The sequence below is a fragment of the Myotis yumanensis genome, unplaced genomic scaffold (genome assembly GCF_028538775.1).
Source record: "Myotis yumanensis isolate MYYU_CA2020_CCGP unplaced genomic scaffold, mMyoYum1.0.hap1 SCAF_10, whole genome shotgun sequence".
In the NCBI taxonomy this organism is placed as follows: domain Eukaryota; kingdom Metazoa; phylum Chordata; class Mammalia; order Chiroptera; family Vespertilionidae; genus Myotis; species Myotis yumanensis.
In genome coordinates this window covers 33,958,953-33,978,933 of record NW_027223761.1, presented here as the reverse complement: position 1 = coordinate 33,978,933, position 19,981 = coordinate 33,958,953, and the positions used below count along the sequence as shown (strand labels likewise).

The 19,981-nt window shown below is 43.1% G+C and overlaps 2 protein-coding genes and 1 pseudogene across 5 annotated transcripts in view; 1 reads left to right on the top strand and 2 right to left on the bottom strand.

Moving 5' to 3' along the window:
• BTBD10 (BTB domain containing 10) overlaps nucleotides 1-4,261 on the bottom strand; it is a 60,580-nt gene extending 56,319 nt beyond the window's left edge. For all 4 annotated transcript variants that reach the window (XM_070428289.1, XM_070428288.1, XM_070428290.1 and 1 more), the window contains exon 1: nucleotides 4,103-4,261. The gene's annotated coding sequence lies outside the window, so the exon portion shown is untranslated. The remainder of the gene's footprint in view (nucleotides 1-4,102) is intronic.
• A 9,722-nt stretch (nucleotides 4,262-13,983) lies between these two features.
• On the bottom strand, nucleotides 13,984-14,436 carry LOC139018035 (parathyroid hormone-like). Its single transcript, XM_070426671.1, has 2 exons — nucleotides 14,348-14,436; nucleotides 13,984-14,230 (listed from the first exon to the last, which is right to left on the bottom strand). Exons 1-2 carry the CDS (start codon nucleotides 14,434-14,436, stop codon nucleotides 13,984-13,986), a joined length of 336 nt encoding a protein of 111 aa, XP_070282772.1.
• Nucleotides 14,437-16,269: 1,833 nt separating this feature from the next.
• LOC139018033 (non-histone chromosomal protein HMG-17 pseudogene) lies at nucleotides 16,270-16,756 on the top strand (annotated as a pseudogene).
• The last annotated feature ends 3,225 nt before the right edge of the window (nucleotides 16,757-19,981 follow it).

Genomic DNA, 19,981 nt, shown 5'->3' with positions numbered 1-19,981 from the left:
ATAAAGAAGGGGGAAAGATACTTATCAGAAAGAACTTCCTAGTTTACAAGTCATGGTAGAAACAAGCAGAGAGGAAAATGATGGCTCCCTCTAAACAAATATAACCTCCATAACTATACAACAAATTCAAACATAATCTGCTCCTGTTTCACTTCCTATACCAGAGAGGCAGGGATTGGATGAAAATATTAGACTAGCTTGACCTGTAAAGACTAGGCTAAAAAAGAAAATCAAGGCAGTAAACTCCCCAAAGTAGTCCTGGCTAAAAACTAATGTTCTTTGTATAGCCTTTGCATTAGTTATGATCAATCTAGTCGTAAAAAGTAGAGCTCTTTGTAGAACTGCAATGTAGACAGAAAGGTATTTAACCATTTTATCTTCCTTTTCAAAACTCTTTCCCTCACCTAGCCTCCTTTCTCACCCTTACACCCCAAAAGAAGACATTGACCTTGCCTTCTGCATCCTACAGTCCACTTCTTTCTTAGGTCTGATCTCTATATTCCCATTCCCCACAGTCCGACTAAGTATGAATTAATTAAAGTACTTCATACTAATAAGTAAATGTGGCTTAACCCACCATGGTTCAATTCCACAAATATTATTAAATTCTACTATATATATATAAGGCACTGTGTTTAATTTACCAAAGTACAAGAAAAAATACTTTAATTCAATCTTTTAATGGACAATTAAGAGAGACACATGAGTGTGTTTCACATCACACTCTCCTCATCCCTTTTCTTTCCATCCTGATGACCCTTCTCCCCACCCCCTGACCCCACGAGTCATGGAAGAATTTCCAAGGATTCAAAATTGCTTCCAGTAACAGTCAATTAGTGGGAAAATGTGGATGGTATAGCAAATATTAAACATTCAAAACCATAGCTGAGTAGAAGAGGGTCTCCTGGATTTAATTTTACATATTAATTGCAAGTACAATTAAGGGCTTCTCAATAAATCAATTTCCTTACAAGATACCTTTAATTTACCTCTGCTCAGAACCCTGAGTTATTAAACCATAAATACTGAAAGTTTTTTTTCTTTCGGTTATTTCCAGTTAAAATGTTAATAAATAAGATCCAGCTGGCATGGCTCAGAGGTTGAGCTTGACCTATGAACCAGGAGGTCACAGTTCAATTCCAGGTCAGGGCATTTGCAGGCTTGACACCAGTGTGGGGAGTGCAGGAGACAGCCAATCAATGATTCTCTCTCATCAGTGATGTTTCTCTCTCTCTCTCCTGGATCTCCCTTCCCCTCTGAAATCAATAAAATAAAATCAATGTTAATAAGGACCAGTTCAATTTGCCCTACTTTATTTAAAGGTTATTAAACTAGGCTGTTAAACTTATCTAGTGTTTTGTTTGTTTGTTTGAATCCTCACCAGAGGACATACTTTTACTAATTCTAGAGAGAGAAACATCGATCGGTTGCCTCCTGCAGTGTCCATACCAGGGAATAGAACCCATAATCCTTTCAGTACAGGACAACCCTGCAACCAACCCAGCCATCTGACCAGGGCTTTTTTCATTAGACGTGACATTTTTCTCAAGTCCTCCTAGGTTTGAATTCCAAACGAATTGGCATACTTGCTTTAAATCTTTTTTCAGTTGTGAACTGTATTAATTCTCACATATATCAGAGGTCCTAAAATGGAGAACAGGATACAACTACTGACAGGTTTGGGTTTGGTTGGGCCACATGAAGCTATTTTCAGGTGTTTTAATTCATGGTCAATATTTTTTTAAATCAAGAGGCTTCAAGCAAAAATCTAGATTTCCTGTGTTCTCTGGCCCCATATTCATGTAGGGCACTAATCAAGTGGGTCTGAGAACTGGATGTCCCTCTTAGATGAGGCATAAACTCTCTACTGCATTTCACTCATTTTCATTTTCATCTGCCTAGTACCTGAAGGCATGTGAGTTTGCTATTCATAAACAATTTCTTTGAAAGGGTACATAATATTTTCCACACTTCAGCAAGTCACCTAAATGTAAAAACCCACAAAACAGATCATAGCAGTTTGCAACTTCATAGTTAATTATTTTAAAATTTCATAAGGCTTAGAAGGGTGAGAAAGAAAGAAATTCAGACTGCTGGAAGGGTGGAATACAGAAAGTAAAAGGCCCACCTGAAAGCTTTTTGGGGAGTGAGGAAAAACAGGTGGAAGAACTCAAAAGGATTTCTGAGACACCCAAAGCTTTTCCTGATTGAACACTACAATACTCCACGGTTCCTCTTACCAGCTCAATGCTTCAGGCCCTCCCTTCCTGCTTTCTCTTTCTGTATAACCAGAGCAGTTAGGTCAGAAACTGAGAAATGTCAGAAACATTTGTGAAACACATTTAGACCTTAAAAGTCAGTCTCACACTTTTTTAACAGCTTTAATCCACCATCAAATCCTTTCCCAGGTATTTTCTACTGCTTTCTGCTTTTACTGAAATGACAACTTGCGGCCCTCATTTTCAATGCCTGGACTTCAGTCCTGGATAGGCTACCCCAGTGGTCAGCAAACCGCGGCTCGGGAGCCACATGCGGCTCGTTGGCCCCTTGAGTGTGGCTCTTCCACAAAATACCACGTGCAGGTGCGCACATTCAGTGCGATTAAAACTTCGCAGCCCATGCGCGGAAGTCGGTTTTCGGCCTGGGCGAGTCTATTTTGAAGAAGTGGTGTTAGAAGAAGTGGGGGGGGGGGGGGTGTCAGTCGGTGGAGCGACAGGGCACAGGCGGGCCTGGCAGCGCGGGGCGCACATTGTTTTGAGGTACCTTCCCTGAGGTCGACCCCTTCCAACTCTCCCATCCACACTCGTCTACCTGAAACAAGTACGCAAGACGAGTGTGGATGGGAGAGTTGGAACGGGTCGACCTCAGCCAACGTACCTCAATCAGATTGAGGACGTTTTTAGCAAAGGCCAGCTTAGGAGTACCCTAATTAAGTGAATAACAATGTACCTACCTATACAGTTTAAGTTTAAAAAATTTGGCTCTCAAAAGAAATTCCAATCGTCTTACTGTTGATATTTGGCTCTGTTGACTAATGAGTTTGCCGACCACTGGGCTATCCAAAACAGAAAATATTTGTTGGCCCTCACGGTTTCATTCCTTATATTATCTCTTATTTCAACTTTGACCGTCTATTTCATTCAAACATTCAAAATGTCTCCCTAACCTCCTCTCTAAAAAGTGTTGATCAGATTTGTGTAGTTGGCGGAGGGGGAGGGGGGTATCCCCAACTGTCCACATAAAATCAATATACCATGCTGCTTCATTGGCTGTAAATTTAAACCAAAAAACATAAGGACGCTTCAGGATACACAATTTAAATAATTTTTGCACGCTACGTACACCAAGTGACAAACTGGTGAGGCTCTATCTTTAGCATGTCTGGATTGGCGTCTTTTCCTCACGGACTCAAAATACTGGGGAGCAGGGGCAAGTACGAAATCTGAAGGACCAGGGGTGGTCACACTGCCCCCACATGACAAGTTACCAAGTGAGGTCTCACCTCCCCACACCCCATTCCAGAAGATACAGGGAGTTAGGACGCTTGCCCCTGAATAAGGAAAAGAGAAGTTTTTCTGAGCAAGTGTTGGGAGGAAAAAAAAAAAAGGCTTTACCACACGTGATGCTACTACAGCCTAAAACCACGCAACACATCATTAGGGTCTCACTCCTCCTCGCCCAAAGGGAGACTATTTGCCACCTTATGCCCTATTGTGATGCGCCCTCCTCTGGGTATCGCGGCGTCAGCCCGGGGACGACAGAAAGGGGGCGGGGCACGGGGTTCCTCAGCCCCGGGAGGGAGGGATGAGGGTACCGCCCGTCACCCCTGGGGAAAGGCCTCCGGGCTTCCAGCCCACAAACAGCACCGCCGGACCCAAGCCCCAACCCGGCCTCTCAAAAATTGGGCGCCAGCGACCGGAGCCCAGAACACCACCCTCGGTCCCCTGGCAGGGTCGGCGCCGCCCAGACCACCGGTAGCCACAGCAGCCCAGTCCTCAAGCCCAGATTCGCCCTCCTCCCCCTTCCTCCTGCGCCCCCGCCAAGCCCAGCCTCCGGCACCGCCCCCACCGAGTTCCCCAGCGGCGCCCAGTCACCCCCGAACCTGTCGTCCTCCGTGAGCGTCCACGAAGGGCCTAGGCAGAAGCCCGGGCCAGTGACACCTCCGCTTCCTCCTCAACTGGACCCCTCCGGAGGTGTCGGTGGGGACGGCCACTCGGGCGGCCGCGGCTGCTAGAGCCGCCCGGCAGGTTGCTGGCCGGCTCCGAATCCTCTTCTCGCGAGAACCCGCAGTTCAAAGAGGCGAGACTGAGCTGCGTTCTCGCGAGAATGGCTGCTCACCGCCCAGGAGTGGGCGGGGCGCCGAGTGCTCCGACAGTTCAGGCAGCTGCAGCGCCGGTGGGTGTTCAGTCTGGGGGCTGGTGCTGCCAAGGGGGAGGCGTGGCTGCGATCAGCGTTATACGTCCCCGTGCTCTCCCTTAGTGTGAAGCCCAAGCCTTTTCCTTGGACTTCCTATCGCCGTGAGAGAAAAGCGGACCTCGTTAGCAGCCCAGAAATACCTCTGGGATCCCGAGTTTGTTGAGGCGGTCGTGGTGAGGGCCACCCTCTCTTCCCGAACGTGCACACAGCTGTTTGTTTTTAAACGCTGGGTTGGCGGGAACCGGGGTGCCCGCGGGAACTCCTACCGTCAGTCGGCCGTCGGTCGGGTAACTTGGATGCGGTATTGCTCCCTGTGGGCAGAAAGTCGCCGAGTAATAGTTGCAGTCGCTCAGCTTTACCCACCATGTGCTGAACGCTGGACTGTTCAAACGGAAAAAGTAAAAAGACACGGTCTCCTCCCTCGAAGCTCACACCCGAGGGCCGGGGGGGAGTGGGGGGGGGGGGGGGGACGGTGACCCTCCGGAAAGCAGATAATCCCATACAGGTGATAATCCCATACAGGTGATAATCCCATACGGGTGATAATCCCATGTGCCGAGTTGCTCGCTGTGGGAACGGAGGGAGTAACCGGCTCTTACCTGCCACGTCGAGGAAGCCTCCACCAGGGAGGGACATTCGAGCGGAATCTGGAAGGATGAGTAAGAGTTACCCAGTTTTTAGAAGAGTGGGAAGGGTTTTGCAAGCTGAGTTAGCAAAGAGGAAGAGAGCCTGGTTGGAGTTAGTTCGGGTTGAAAACGGATTTTGCGGGAAGAACTTGGTTTAAAAACAACTTTGAATCTTTGTTTAGTTCGGAAGAAAAAGAAAAAAACTCCCAGACTCCCTCGTGTGTGAAAAACCAAAGTGTTTTCCAAAGCAACATGTATACTGAGATGAACAGTTGAACGTGAGCAACGTAGGAGAGTAAACATTCTCGTCCTCCTCTAAGGACACCTCGATATCAGAGTCCTTACCTAAGGAAAGCAGGTTATTGTCCCACTTATAGCAGGTTGTTATTATTGCCAACATTCTGTGAACCTGGAAATTGTCAGTTATCTTTGAAGATTTCTAAGAAAGAAGAGCAATCTAAGCAGGAATGTTGTAGGACAGGTAATCTCATGGAGAAATTTTTTAAAAAATCCTCAGGCAACAAAACGTCACCAATCTTGATTAACAATCAGAATTTTGTCTGTAAGATAAGATCTAGGGAGGTAATTCCATAGTGCAAGTTAGGGTTAGTGAGGTCTGTCAAACAGGAAATATTTCCTTATATCAAAATAGAAACCATCATTTTCTTTTTAAAAAAGTCTCTGGTATTCCACTATATAGTTTCCACCAATCTCCCTTTAGACCAGCGGTTCTCAACCTGTGGGTCGTGACCCCTTTGGGGGTCCAACGACCCTTTCACAGGGGTCGCCTAAGACCATCAGAAAACACATATATAATTACATATTGTTTTGTGATTAATCACTATGCTTTAATTATGTTCAAGTTGTAACAATGAAAATACATCCTGCATATCAGATATTTATATTACGATTCATAACAGTAGCAAAATTACAGTTATGAAGTAGCAACGAAAATAATTTTATGGTTGGGGTCACCACAACATGAGGAACTGTATTAAAGGGTCGCGGCATTAGGAAGGTTGAGAACCACTGCTTTAGACACATTCTTTTCATAATACTACCTATATTTATAGTTTCATTTGGCTCACCCTACTCTTCCTACAAATAAACCCAACACCTAATAAGAAAAACAAAAAGTAGTTCTAACCCTGCTGTGGGCCAATCAAGTGCTCCGCTTAGCATAATTCACAAGTGCTAATCCAAGTTTTAGGAATTTTTCAGAAAACTCTGGAAAAATTATACCAGCAAGAAATTTTCAGATGAAATACAGAGACTTTGTTGTATGACAGAATCCAGTCAAATTATTTTATCTTGCTGTGAGGGACTTATACTAGTAGTTCATCTCTTTCCTTAAAGAGGGAGAGAGAGAGAGAGAGAGAGAGAGAGAGACATAAAGTTCCAGTGTTGTCTGCTTTAAAAGGAAAGTTAACCTTTCAAACCTTTATAATTTGGGGATCGGAGGTCGCTGAAGGGAGAGTTTGAGACTGAGGCGTACTTTTGAGTTAATCCTTGACATCGTTTCCAATCCCTCGGCAAATCTTGTTAGCTCTGCCTTCAAAGTACACCCACTCCCACGGCGGGCACCATGGTCCAAGCCACCCCCATGTCTGTCTGGATGATCACCTTGACACCTTTTGTTGTAAGTCCATCCCCTTATCCCATCTCTCCACCGGGATGTGTAGTGGGGCTCTTGGGGTGTCTGAAGCAGCACTCTTGCTGCCACCTCCCTGCCCTCTCTCTGCCAAAATGAAACAAAACAAAGTCTGCTACAGCCGAACCGCTCTCAAAACCTAGGAACCCCATTCCTCCCGGTATTCAAAAACCTTGCTAGCTCTACCTTCAAAATACACCCACTCCCACTGCTGTCACTGTGGTCCAAGCCACCCCGATCCTGTCTGGATTGTCGCCTTGTGCGGTGTATGCTTATGCTTGATGCGAATGGAGGATGCTCAAGTATAGTGTGCCCTTTAACAAGTGCCTGTAACCCATTCGGATCTGCCTAGCACTTGAGTGCTGAGTGGGTCCCTTAAAAATAGTCTAATCCCATGTGCAGTAACAAGAGCCCTGAGACCTGGTTTCCTTGTGGTGTTGACAAGACATTGAGCCATGTGGAGCCTTAATTTCTCCAACTAGTAAGCAGGACTAACTATAGTCTTAGCTTGTAGAAATTTAATGATGGTTAAATGGGCTAAAAAAAATGTGTGATATGCTGGGTAAGTGCTAACCATTATGTGTAAGAATGCTGTTATTACAAACGAAGAATCTGGTGGGTGAATTACAACAAATGCTGAATATAATCTTCCGCATTTTAAACTTATTATACTAAAAAGGAAAATAGGCAAATCTAAACTGTAATGTTTAAGGATGCACACGTGGATGATGCAACTATAAAGAAAAGGAGGTGACTAGAAGGAATGTGAGTGACTGGAGGACAAAAGAGGGCTCAATAGAAAAACAAAAACAAAAAAAACAAACCTTTATAATTTGGAAGCATGGGTAGCAGCTATATATCCAGTAGGTAATGCCATTGATTCGCACCATCACAAACTGTTCTGCACAATAATTTGTAAATGCTTACTGAATGAGCTAAGGTTCATACCCTTAATGAAAGCCTTCCTTCCACAATATCAATGCATGTACCAAAGAGGTCAATGTGGAATTTCCAATTTAAGAGAAACAAAATGTTCCATGTAGAAGCAATGAGCAAACAAGCTTCTTTGGTTGTCTGTATCATTGCACCTCATAACATGCTAACTCACGATTGTTTCACAGTACTTCCACCCTCTCTAAAAATCAATGGGAAAAAAAAAAAGAAAAAAATCAGTGGAAAAATATATCATCAGGTGAAGATTAACCAAAGTAAATAAATAAATAAAGTTTAAAAAACAACAATGAGCTATCACCTCACACCTGTTAGAATAGCTATTATCAAAAAGACAATGAGTAGCAAATATGAAGAAATGGGAACCTTTGTAAACTGTTAGTGGGAATGTAAATTGGCATACCATGTATGAAAAACAGTATAGAGTTGTCACAGGGAAATATCTACCCAACCAGAGACTACATTCCAGCTGCCCAGGCCATTACAATATTACAATATAAAGTATGACTATATTATAATCAACTAGAGGCCCGATGCATGAAATTCGTGCATGATGGGGGGTGGGGGAGGTCCCTCAGCCCAGCCTGCATCCTCTCTAATCGGGGACCCCTTGGAGGATGTCTGACTATGGCATCAGGCCTAAACTGGCAGTTGGACATTCCTCTCGCAATCTGGGACCGCTGGCTCCTAACCACTCACCTGCCTGCCAGCCTGGTCACCCTTAACTGCCTCTGCCTACCTGCCTGATTGCCCCTAACCTCTCTGCCTGCCTGCCTGGTCACCCCTAACTGCCTCTGTCTGCCTACCTGATTGCCCCTAAACACCACTGCCTGCCTGCCTGATCACTGCTAACTGCTCCCCTGCCAACCTGATTGCTACCAACTGCTCTCCCCTGCCGGCCTGATCGCCCCTAACTGCCCTCCCCTGCCAGCATGATCTCGCCTCCACCTACCCTCCCTGCTGGCCTGATCTTGCACCCAACTGCCCTCCCCTGCCGGCCTGATTTCACCCCCAACTGCCCTCTCTTCCCAGCCCGGTTGCTCCCAACTGCCCTCCCCTGCCGGCCTGATTGCCCTTAACCCCCTGCAGTCCTGATCTGGCCCCCAACTACCCTCCCCTGATGGCCTAATTGCCCTCGCAGTTGACCCAGATTAGGTTCTGATTGGTCAGTTTCTATGCCAGTCAGCATCAAAAGCTCTGCCTCCTAGGCAGCCACTGGCTCTTCTGGAAAATCCAGAATGGCCCTGCTGACAGCTATCTCTCCCTCCCAGCCTATCTCTGGGCCTGATCCACAACTTCCGTAGCAGCTGCAGATCAGGCCCCACCTCTCTCTTTCTCTGGGCCTCCCCAGCAGCCCCGGGCTGGAGGCTAACGACCTTGCTGTGCCTACCTCACCTACCCCCTCACCCCCCGCCGCCCCACCCACCCACCTGCTGCCAGCCTTGCTGTGATAGAAGCCTGTGGGCCTCAGGGGAAGAACCAAGAGGTGCTCCATACACTTCCTGGTGACTGGTCATCTGTCTGGTCATTTAGGTTGTGAGGTCCCTAAGCTATTATTAGTATAGATGAAATATGAAGAAATGGTGTCACCTTTCCCAGGCCTAGCTGATAAAAACTTCTCCCGCGACATTTCTAAATTTTTAATTCCAACTAACTGGAATGGAGACAATCCAGGGGTTATAATGATAGAAACTGAGTCCCTAGCCACCCTTTTGACCTCTTAACCAGCCCAGTAATGTAACATTCCAGTACTGTTATGTGAACAAGAAACCAACTTCTATTTAATTTAGGTGGCTATACATTTGTCACAGCAATTTGTTCACACTAACTAATTCGGAAATGAGTACCTTTATGTTAAACACTAACAAAAACCTAAAAATATGGAGCAGGGATTAGCTATAGTGGGTGGTGAGAAAATAGATATCATGAGCTAGAAAGATAGAGTCCATGCTATACAAAAGTATACATTTAAAAAATTATATTAGAGCCCTGGCCAGTGTGGTTCAGTGGTTAAGCATTAGCCTCTGCATGGAAAGATCTCAGACTCAGTTCCCGGTCAGGGGCACATACTTAGGTTCTGGGGTTTGCTCCCTGTCCCCCAATTGGGGTGTGTGCAGGAGGCAACCAGTTGATGTGTCCTCTCTCACATCAATGTTTCTCTCTCTCCCTCTCTCCCTCCCTTCTATCCTCTCAGAAAAAGCAATGGAAAAAATATCCTCAGGGGAGTATTAACAAAACAAAAAAATGATTTTAGACTATTCATCTAATTAAGGGATCTTGACATTTTATAAAGATAAGCAAGAGAAGCAAGAAAACCTTAGCTGGGTGTGTAGGGGAGGCAACTGATAAATGTTTCTCTTTCATATCTCTTTCTTTCTCTCTGTCTCTCTGTCTTAATCTCTTTAAAAATATCCTTGGGAGCGGATTTAAAAAAGAAAGGAAAAAAAGAAAAGAAAGGGAAAAAAAAGAAAAGGAAAGGAAAAAAATAGGATAATGATGAATATAAAAATGAGGCCAGGAAGAAGAGGGATGTGATTGAGGAAGGGCTAACAAAGAATTTCTAAGCTACTGGCAATATTCTGTTTCATAATCTGAGCAGTGAGTAAAGGTGTTCATTTTGTATTTTTTCTTGAAAATATACATTTACTAGAGGCCCGATACACAAAAATTTGTGCACTCAGGGGAGGGGGGGAGTCCCTCAGCCCGGTCTGTGCCCTCTTGCAGTCTGGGACCCCTCGGGAGATAACGACCTGCTGGCTTAGGCCTGCTCCCGGGTGGCAGAGGGCAGGCACAATCCCTAGGTGCAGCCCCTGGTCAGGCTCAGAGCAGGGCCGATTGGGAAGTTGGGGCGCCGCCCCCTGTCATGCACAGAGCAGGGCGGATTGGGAGGTTGCGATGCCACCCTTAGTCACGCTCAGGGTAGAGACAATTGGGGGGTTGGGGCACCGCCCTCTGTCACACTCAAGGCGGGGTCGATGGGGAGGCTGTGGTGCCACCCCCTGTCACACACAGAGCAGGCCTGATCAGGGGGTTGGGGCGCTGCACCCTGTCACTCACAGAGCAGGGCCCATCAGGGGGGTTGGGGCTCCGTACCCTGTCACGCACAGAGCAGGGTCGATCAGGGGGTTGGGGAGCTCCCCCGTGTCATGCACAGAGTAGGGCCAATAGGGGAGTTGGGGCACCGCCCACTGTCACACACAGAGCAGGGCCGCTCAAGGGGTTGGGGTGCTGCAACTGTCACACTCAGGGCAGGGTCGATGGGGAGGTTGCGGCGCCACTCCCTGTCATGCACAGAGCAGGGCCGATCAGGGGGTTGGGGCGCTGCCCCCTGTCACTCACAGAGCAGGGCCCATCAGGGGGTTTGGGGTTCCATACCCTGTCACGCACAGAGCAGGGTCGATCAAGGGGTTGGGGAGCTCCTCCCTATCAGGCACAGAGCAGGGCTGATCAGGGGGTTGGGGCACCTTCCCCTGTCACGAACAGAGCAGGGCAGATAGGGAGGTTTGGCCCCACCCCCTGTCACACACAGAGCCGCAGGGCGATCAGGGGGTTTGGGCACTGCCCCCTGTCACGCTGATCCCGGTGCTGGGAGGCCTTGCTGCTCCGCTGATCCCAGTGCTGGGAGGCATATTATCCTTTTACTATATAGGATAGAGGCCTGGTGCACGGGTGGGGGCCGGCTGGTTTGCCCTGAAGGGTGTCCTGGATCAGGGTGGGGGTCCCCACTGGGGTGCCTGGCCAGCCTGGGTGAGGGGCTGAGGGCCGTTTTCAGGTTGGTGGGTGACTGAAGCTCCCAACCTGTCCTTTTTTTCTTTTTTTTAAATTCTGGGCCAGCTTTAGCTCTCAGGCTTGGCTCCAGCTCTGAGGCTTCGGCTGCTGAAAGCAGGTATCTGGTTTGTTTGGGTTCTAGAATCAAAACACTGTTTCAACTCCAGCTCTGAAATCCCGGCTGGCTAAAAGCAGGTTTCTGGGGTTTTGTTTAGCTTCTATATTTGTAACAATGTTTCTTAAACTGCAAGCTCAGAGGCCGGCAGCCGCAGGGGGGAAACGTTGGCTTCCTCCATCACTGAAGCAAGCAAGCCTCCTGTTAGCTTCAAGCTGCCTGGCTTCCGGCCGCCATCTTGGTTGGCAGTTAATTTGCATATCTCCCTGATTAGCCAATGGGAAGGGTAGCGGAGGTACGGCTAATTACCATGTTTCTCTATTATTAGATAGGATGTTTTATACATGCTTATGTATATACAATAATAAAAGTAAAGGACTTCTAGTAGAGATGGTGGCATAGGTAAATGTGGTATACCAATTCTCCCATAAACACATCAAAATTACAACTAAATTAAAATTACAGAAGAACCTTCATTCAGAACTACCTGAAATCTAGCTGACTGGAAGTCCTATAACTAAGGAATTTAAGAAGAACCCTCATCGAGACTAATAGGAGGAGCGGAGACACAGAACACATGTGTGGTGGGTAATAATCAGGAGGGATATCTTGTTTGTGAAGCCCTCCCCCCCCCCCCCCCCCCCCCCCCCCCCGCTCCTTGAGGAGTGAGTGGTCATAGCCCCACATCAAGCCTCCCAAAACACAATTCCAGTACCAGGGAGAGAAGTCCCCATATCTTCTGGCTGTAAAAACTACTGGGGATTTTGGCTGCTTGAGACCATCTGGGCACAAGCCACATTTTAACTGCATATGTGGCTATGGTATTGGACAGCACAGAATACAGAACATTTCCATCATCACAGACAGTTGTATTGGACAGTATTGATCTAAGTAGATCAGGGCTGTGTATTTTACAGTTCTGAAGTATCTTGTGCTTTTCTTTTAGAGCACTTATCAAAGTGAATAATGAATTAATGTCTGTCTTCCATACTAAATTATTGGCCCCATGAAGACAAGAACTGTGTCTATTTTACTTACTGGTGTATGTCCAATGCTTAATATAGTACACGGCAAGTAATGGACCCTAAATAGATATGTGTCAAAGGACAAATAAATGAAGTTATATTCTAAAACATACAAAAACTCTAGTCCATGGAATTTGGGGTTCAGACTAGAAATATGATCAGTAGGATTGGGCATAGGCAAATGCTTTTGCATTCAAGTTTGAGATCACTTTCTCCTTTTCTGACTATTTCATTATCTTTCCTGAAATGAAGAGGACAATAGTATCTTGCTACTAAGATTTGGGGACCTGGTACTTTGATAATATTACTAAAAGGATGATGTTCAACATATAATCATTTCATAATTTACACTGAGTGGCCAGATTATTATGACCGGCCAGATTATTATGACCACCCCATCAGTACAATGAAGTGAATTAGTTATGCAAATAATCTATACTAATAAAAGGGTAATATGCTAATTAGACCAGACTTCTTCCAGACAAAGCCACAGTGGCAGGGGCCAAGGCAGAGGCGGTTAGGGGCAATCAGGCTGGCAGGGAAGCAGTTAGGGGTGATCAGGCTGTCAGGGGAGCAGTAAGGGGTGATCAGGCAGGCAAGGGAGCAGTTAGGGGTGATCAGGCAGGCAGGCAGGGGAGCAGTTTGGGGCATCTGGCAGGCAGGCAGAAGGGTTAGGGGTGATCAGGCAGGCAGACAGGCAAGTGAGCAGTTAGGAGCCAACAGTCCCAGATTGGAGACGGTGCAGGCTGGGCTGAGGGACCCCCCTCCCATGCATGAATTTCATGCACTAGGCCTCTTGTAATAATAATAAAACCTTGAGAGTATTTGCTTAGGAAGTTTTCAATATTCATTATTTTTGGAAGTGTCAATGAAGTACTGATGGGGTGGTCATAATAATCTGGCCACTCAGTGTATGTAAATCAAACCATCATGTTGTACACCTTTAACTTATATAGTGATGTATGTCCATTATTTTTCAATAAAACCATTTTATGTTGTTCTTCCTAGTCATGATCCATTTAAATATGTTGGTATTACTTATAATCAAAACGATATTCTTATAACAATTGAAAATTACTTAACGTCACCTTTTTAGAATCATGATCATTAATTTTTTATTTTGCATTGGAAGATGAGAGAGAGGTTAAAGAGTGCAATTTTATTCTTTTATAAATTATGCAATAACATACTTTAAAAAGAATAATTAGCCAGGCTGGCACAGAAATAGGATAAGTAAAAGACTCTTGAATAAAAATAAAATCAAAATAATCAATTAAATTATAGCTATCATGGTTAGCAATGGATTACATGTAAAGTTTGGTAATATTAGAAATATTGGTACTTGGTCATCATAATAGATGGTGGAACCATTAGCTGCATGTAATATTGTTGCCCTAGGCTGTCTGGAGCAGTGCTCTGATAGATGTGTTTTCACTGGGATTTAGCCTTAGTTAATACGTCCGCATCAGCTTTGTCTGCTTCTGCAAGGCTTTTTTGATGGCTCTCAACCAGGACATTATCTTCTTTTCTTAGGGACCTCCTGGAAACATCCTTACGAACTGTAGACTCTCCGAGGATCACTTCCTGCAGCAACTTCCGTAGCCACTCCTGCTTTTCCAACTTTTGCAGATGTTTACGCAGCTTATACAGAAGCTCTATTTCACCCACAGTTTTCCTTCTGTAAGGAACAGAAACAGAGAAGCCACTCCATCAGCCCTCCTCTTCCCATCATAAAGCCAGCCCTAAAAGTCCAATCCCCAAGTCCTAGCCATGCAGAACAAGAAACGGTACTTACTTCATGGGTTTCCCATCTGATTTTGCAAAAACACAAATTGCAAACATGATGATCATTACTTTAACAATCATTACTTTTGCAGACATCATCTTCACTAAAGAGGAAAAGCAAAATGCAGGTATTTAAAAAATGTTTTTACTATTCCAAACTATATAATTAAATTTAGCAGTTTACATTTATAACTATACAACTGTACACAGAGTGGTACAGCAACTAATTGCATTGGTTTTCATGGAGGACTTTTGGAATCAGCCTCTTTAAAAATATATATATATTTTTATTCATTTCGGAAAGGAAGGAAGAGGAAGAGAGAGATAGAAACATAAAAGATGAGAGAGAATCATTGATTGGTTGCCTCCTGCATGCCTCCTACTGGGGGTTGAGCCCGCAACCCATGCTGTGCCCTTAACTGCAATCAAACCCAGGACTCTTCAGTCCGCAGGCCCACACTCTATCCACTGAGCCATTACAGATACATTAGTATGTATTTTATATACACATAATTTGACTTAGAAATTAGACAGGTTAATTTTACTTTCTAGGTAAATTAGTTTTACTTTTTAGGGATCTTTTTGAGAGTTCTTTTTTTCTTTTTATTTATTTATTTATTTTTTATTGTTTAAAGTATTACAAAGGGTATTACATATGTGTCCTTTTTTTCCCCGCCCTTGACAATACCCCGGCTTCCCCTACCCCCCAGTGTCTTATGTCCATTGGTTATGCTCATATGTGCCCTGACCTGCAGGGCAGGCATCGTGGGTACACCGCGCCAAATCCTGCAAAGGAATGAGAGGATAGGAGACGCGAAGAAGTGGAGGCAAGACAAAGTTCTGATCAAGCCTCAATTTTATTTTTACAGCGGGTAGAATTTATGTTGTTCTAGAGGAGAGGGGTGGGCAAGGGGGTCCATGGGCGTAGCCTATCACTAGGGATGTAGCAGGCTCTGGAATGTCGCAGCTATGCGCTTATCAGCAGAGATGTAGCAGCTGTGTGCTTAGGGTGAGGCTATGTTATCTTTTAACTCCAGGCCAAACGGGAGTTGGCTTGGAGGAGCCATAAACCTATTATGCTGTAAACTGGAGATGTATATGTGATTTATAATGGCTCCCAACACATATGCATGCATACAAGTCCTTCGGTTGATCTTGAGAGTTCTTGTGCAAGTTTTAATATATGAATTTTAAGCCACAGGAATGAAAATGCATACTTTTTGGAATTTCCACCTACATTTTATGTTGCTTATGACTAAGTGCTTATAATTTGCTTGGAAAATGACTAATTCTCTTACTTAGATAAATTATTAACACTGTTTACTTAGAAAATTTATTTTTCACAAGTCAACGTAATTTCAGGCACTGCATAAATAACCACAAATACCAAATTAATACTCCCTGATTTAGAGATATTTTTACTAAATTAATGCATACTTCTACCATTTAAAAATGTGTCAAAGTATTTAAAAATCACCTAATTAATTATAAGAATTTAGAGCTTTGATTCATATAAAATGCTTGTTGTTGTTTTTGTTTTTTTTTATCAGGTTCTTTTAAAACTATCTTGTCTGAGTATAATTTTTAGCACTTTCCTCTTTTGTTCATGAAGCTTTGCATCTCAAAATAGACTAGTCTAGTCTTATCTTAATCAGCACTTCAGTAATTGCAAAGCCTATGGTTACAGAAGTGCTTTTTCTTAATGCTTGATGTTCTCTGTTTTAACATACACATAGAGAATCACTATGCACTCATATTTTAAAGGGAAATGACTTTATTTATTTATTTTGAAGTGGTAGCATCATTTAAAAGTGGTATAAGAATCAGAGCAGTATGAGAAGGAGAGATCGACCCCCGGACCCCGCAAAGACACTGCGCTGCTGCATCCCCCATGTCCTGCTCTGACATCCCACCACCATCACCATCACCATCATGCCCAAGAGAAAGGCAGAAGGGGATGCTAAAGGAGATAAAGCCAAGGTGAAGGACATACCACCGAGAAGATCGACCAGATTATCAGCTAAACCTGCTCCTCCAAAGCCAGAGCCCAAGCCGAAAAAGGCCCCTGCAAAGAAGAGAGAGAAGGTACAGAAAGGGAAAAGGGAAAGCGGATGTAGCAAAGATGGGAATAGCCCTGCAGAAAATGGAGATGCCAAAGCAGGCCAGGCACAGAAAGCTGAAGATGCTGGAGGTGCCAAGTGAAGTGTGTGCATTTTTGATAGCTGTGTATTTCTGGTGACTGTACAGTTTGAAATACTATTTTTTATCAAGTTTTATAAAAATGCAGAATTTTGTTTTACTTTTCTTTTTTAAGCTATGTTGTTAGCACACAGAACACTTCATTGTTATTTTGGGGGAAGGACATATAGTACTACTAGAATGTCTCCAAAGCTGGACTGACATGGGGGGAAATACCTTTCCCTTCTAGTTTTGAGAAACTTCCTCTTGGTTCCTGGGAGGAGGATCTTTTGATGTTGACACACATTAGCCGTCTTGGCACAAACACCTTGTCGTGTGGGAAACTAAAATTTGTTTTTCTGTCCTTTTCTCCCTCTCCAATTTAGCATAGACTTTGGCTCTCTTAAGCCCAGAGACCTGTTGGGACCTGACCCAAAAATGTTGATTTCCAGTCGGTTGGGCAATCTGAGCTTTCCAGTGTCACCACTGAGATGGCCTCCCTCTAAAGAGCAGCAGTTCCTTTTTAGATTGTGGATCTACAGATCGATGTTCTCTGCCATTTTCATTTCCTTTCCTGAAAGTCAGGGTCGGCTTGTGAAAAAGTTGTTACTCAACATGCTCAATGTGAAATGGCAACCCTCACTCTAACTTTCCCTATTCAGAGCATCAGATGAAGACTTCACTGGGTTTTGTGGTGGCTTTCTGATTTTGGTAGTTCATTGAAGAAGGGAGTTTGAAAGTTGTATGTTGTTAATGATTGTCTGCCCATATCCTGTCTGAAATACAATGATTGTTTATGAAAAGTACCTTTAATAAAGCTGGATGCAGTTTGAAAAAAAAAAGTAGTATAAGAAATATGATCTACTACATTTATTTTCACTGTGGGATATAAAGCTTCCCTGTGCAATATAAAGCTATTGGTGGAGCAATAAATACATATACTTCAATTTTGGTTTATGTTATATTTTTTTAAAGGCACTGTAGCTAGAAGACGGGAGCATTGGTGTCTAATCTTAGCTCTATCACATTCACCGAGTGACTTCAGACATCTCTGCTTTGTTTCCTATTCTTATTAGAAACAAGCTTCTTACAAGAATGTCATGCAAAAGCTCAAAAATCAGGTGTAAAATACCCTTACAATTCATGTACAGTTTTCAGGATAGAAAGTGCAAAAAGCTTTATTAAAGGGAATAAATATTCAGCAGTAAAACAGTTTCTCCAGCTCTAGTATACAACTTGAGTTCTCCGTGAGTCATAAAACAGTTTGATCAGGGTATTCTGCAGAAAAAAATGGACTACTAACTCAATTTCATAAATGTATATTGGTTATTTAAATCAGAATGATTTATTCCTCATTAGTGTGTTTTATTTGAAAATTTCAGTAAGATACTATTAAAGCATATGATGCCAAATTATAATTTTTTGTGTGTCATTTCAGATAAATTTAGAAAAAGCAAGGCCCCTCAAAACACTGCCATCACTAAAATAAATGATTTCAGAGTATTTTAGTAAAATAAATTTATTTTGTGTTGTGGCATTTTATATGAAACATAAATCAAACCCTCCTTTCACATTTTAACCTGAACAAACAGCATACTATTTGTAGGAAATGATACACATTAAATAATACCTACATTATAACAAATATCTTATATAAGATTTGAAAGAGAAAGTGAAGAATACTCACCACACAATGTCGTAGGATAATATCTTTCAGGTATATTAGAAGCTGGTGCTCTCTTAAAGTTGAATAAACTTGAAAGCTGATGAATTGGATTGTAGACGCTTAAGGGTAACTTTTATATGTAGGTCTTCCTCTCAGCAAGAGAAGCTTTTATGTTGTTACAGATGACATCACTCCCAATTCTCTGGATCACAAGTATAGGACAGAACAACAGACAACCCAATTGGGTGGTGCCCATTCTTCTTAAGATTTAGATCATTATATATTAACAGGAACACAGTATGGGGCTGGGAAAAAGAATTATGCAAAGATTTCTAACAAATATTAAATTGCAATTCTGAATTCTGACTGGGTTAATGAATTTGTATTATTAAAAAGGACTGACTTCAATGATTTATGGTGAAGTCATCATTTTAAGTAAAACATCATCATTGAAAATAAAAACTGAAAATAAGTATATGTTTATAACCATATTATTGATACAGTTATTATGAGGATTAAAATGAATCATATTATGTTATTCTTACTTTACAAGCCATTTTCAACTAATCCACATCAGTTCTGGTCATCTTTTAAAATAATAGATATAGTGCTTTTCTTAGAAGTGTTAAAAATACTTTGAGAAAGTGCTCTTAGTATACAATGAGTTTTAAGGGCTTCAAAAGTGAAATAATTTAAACCTTTATGTAACTTACATTTTATTCATGCATTTACTTTGCAATAATAAAACATTTGATAAGCACTAACTATATGTAGACTTTACATATATTATTCCACTGAGTTTTCATAGCAATCCTTTCAATAAATACAATCATAAGCCCCATTTTCACATGAGGACACTGAGCTTTGGAAAGTAAAGAAAATGGAATTCAACAAAGGTCTTTATGACTCCAGAGTCATTTTTATTCTTACTACCTCAGTTTCCCCCTAGAAACTAACAGATCTCCCTTCTTTGAACTCCAGTCCTCTTGACTTTAATTTTCCTCGCCCTTTGCAGCTGCTTTGCTCAGGTCTGGATTCTTGTGTCCCCCACCTGATGATTGAAGACCTGCTCCAAAACCTAATGGAGGCATAATGCTGCCACCTATCTGATTTCAAATATGCCAACACCTGGTCTCCATCTATTCCGTCAAGGCCCTTTTGAATGCCCTTGGTGTACCTAGGATTCATTTAAGCAGCTTATCCCCCAATTAAAGTCCCAGAATTGGATTAGTTCTCTTAGCTCTGGTCCTATCTAGGCTTCATGGTATCCCTTTTTCTCCTAACCATTGCCAAGGTGTGACTTACACCATGTAAAGAGCCAGTCCAAGCTTGAATAGTACCTGAATGAGAGAGATCTGTTAGTCCTGCTCTGGGGAGTCCTCTATGGTAGGCAAATATCACTTAATTTCAGAAGTGTTAGAGACAGACTGCAATGTGTCTGCAGATATGAACCAGGTTGATAAACATGTTGTAAAACATGACATGTGAGAAGTAGTGGAGTGAAACTGGAAAAGAAAAGAAATGGAAAGAAAAGAAATGGAAAGGAAAGGATAGGAAAGAAAAGGAAAGGAAAGGAAAGGAAAAGGAAAAGGAAAGAAAAGAAAAGAAAAGAGAAAGGAGATGAGAATAATGATGAAGATAAAAAGGATACCAGGAGGAAGATGGATGTGATTGAGGAAGGGCTAACAAGGAATTTCTAAGATACTGGCAATATTCTGTTTCATAATCTGAGTAGTTAGTAATGGCGTTCATTTTATATATTTTTTTGAAAATTTACATTTATGATTTATAGATGCTTTT

Coding starts and splice junctions, on each gene's coding strand:
- LOC139018035 (XM_070426671.1), bottom strand. CDS start 14,436: ATGATGTCTGCAAAAGTAATGATTGTTAAAGTAATGATCATCATGTTT. Junction 14,231..14,347: donor TCAGATGGGAAACCCATGAA/GTAAGTACCGTT, acceptor TGTTCCTTACAG/AAGGAAAACTGTGGGTGAAA.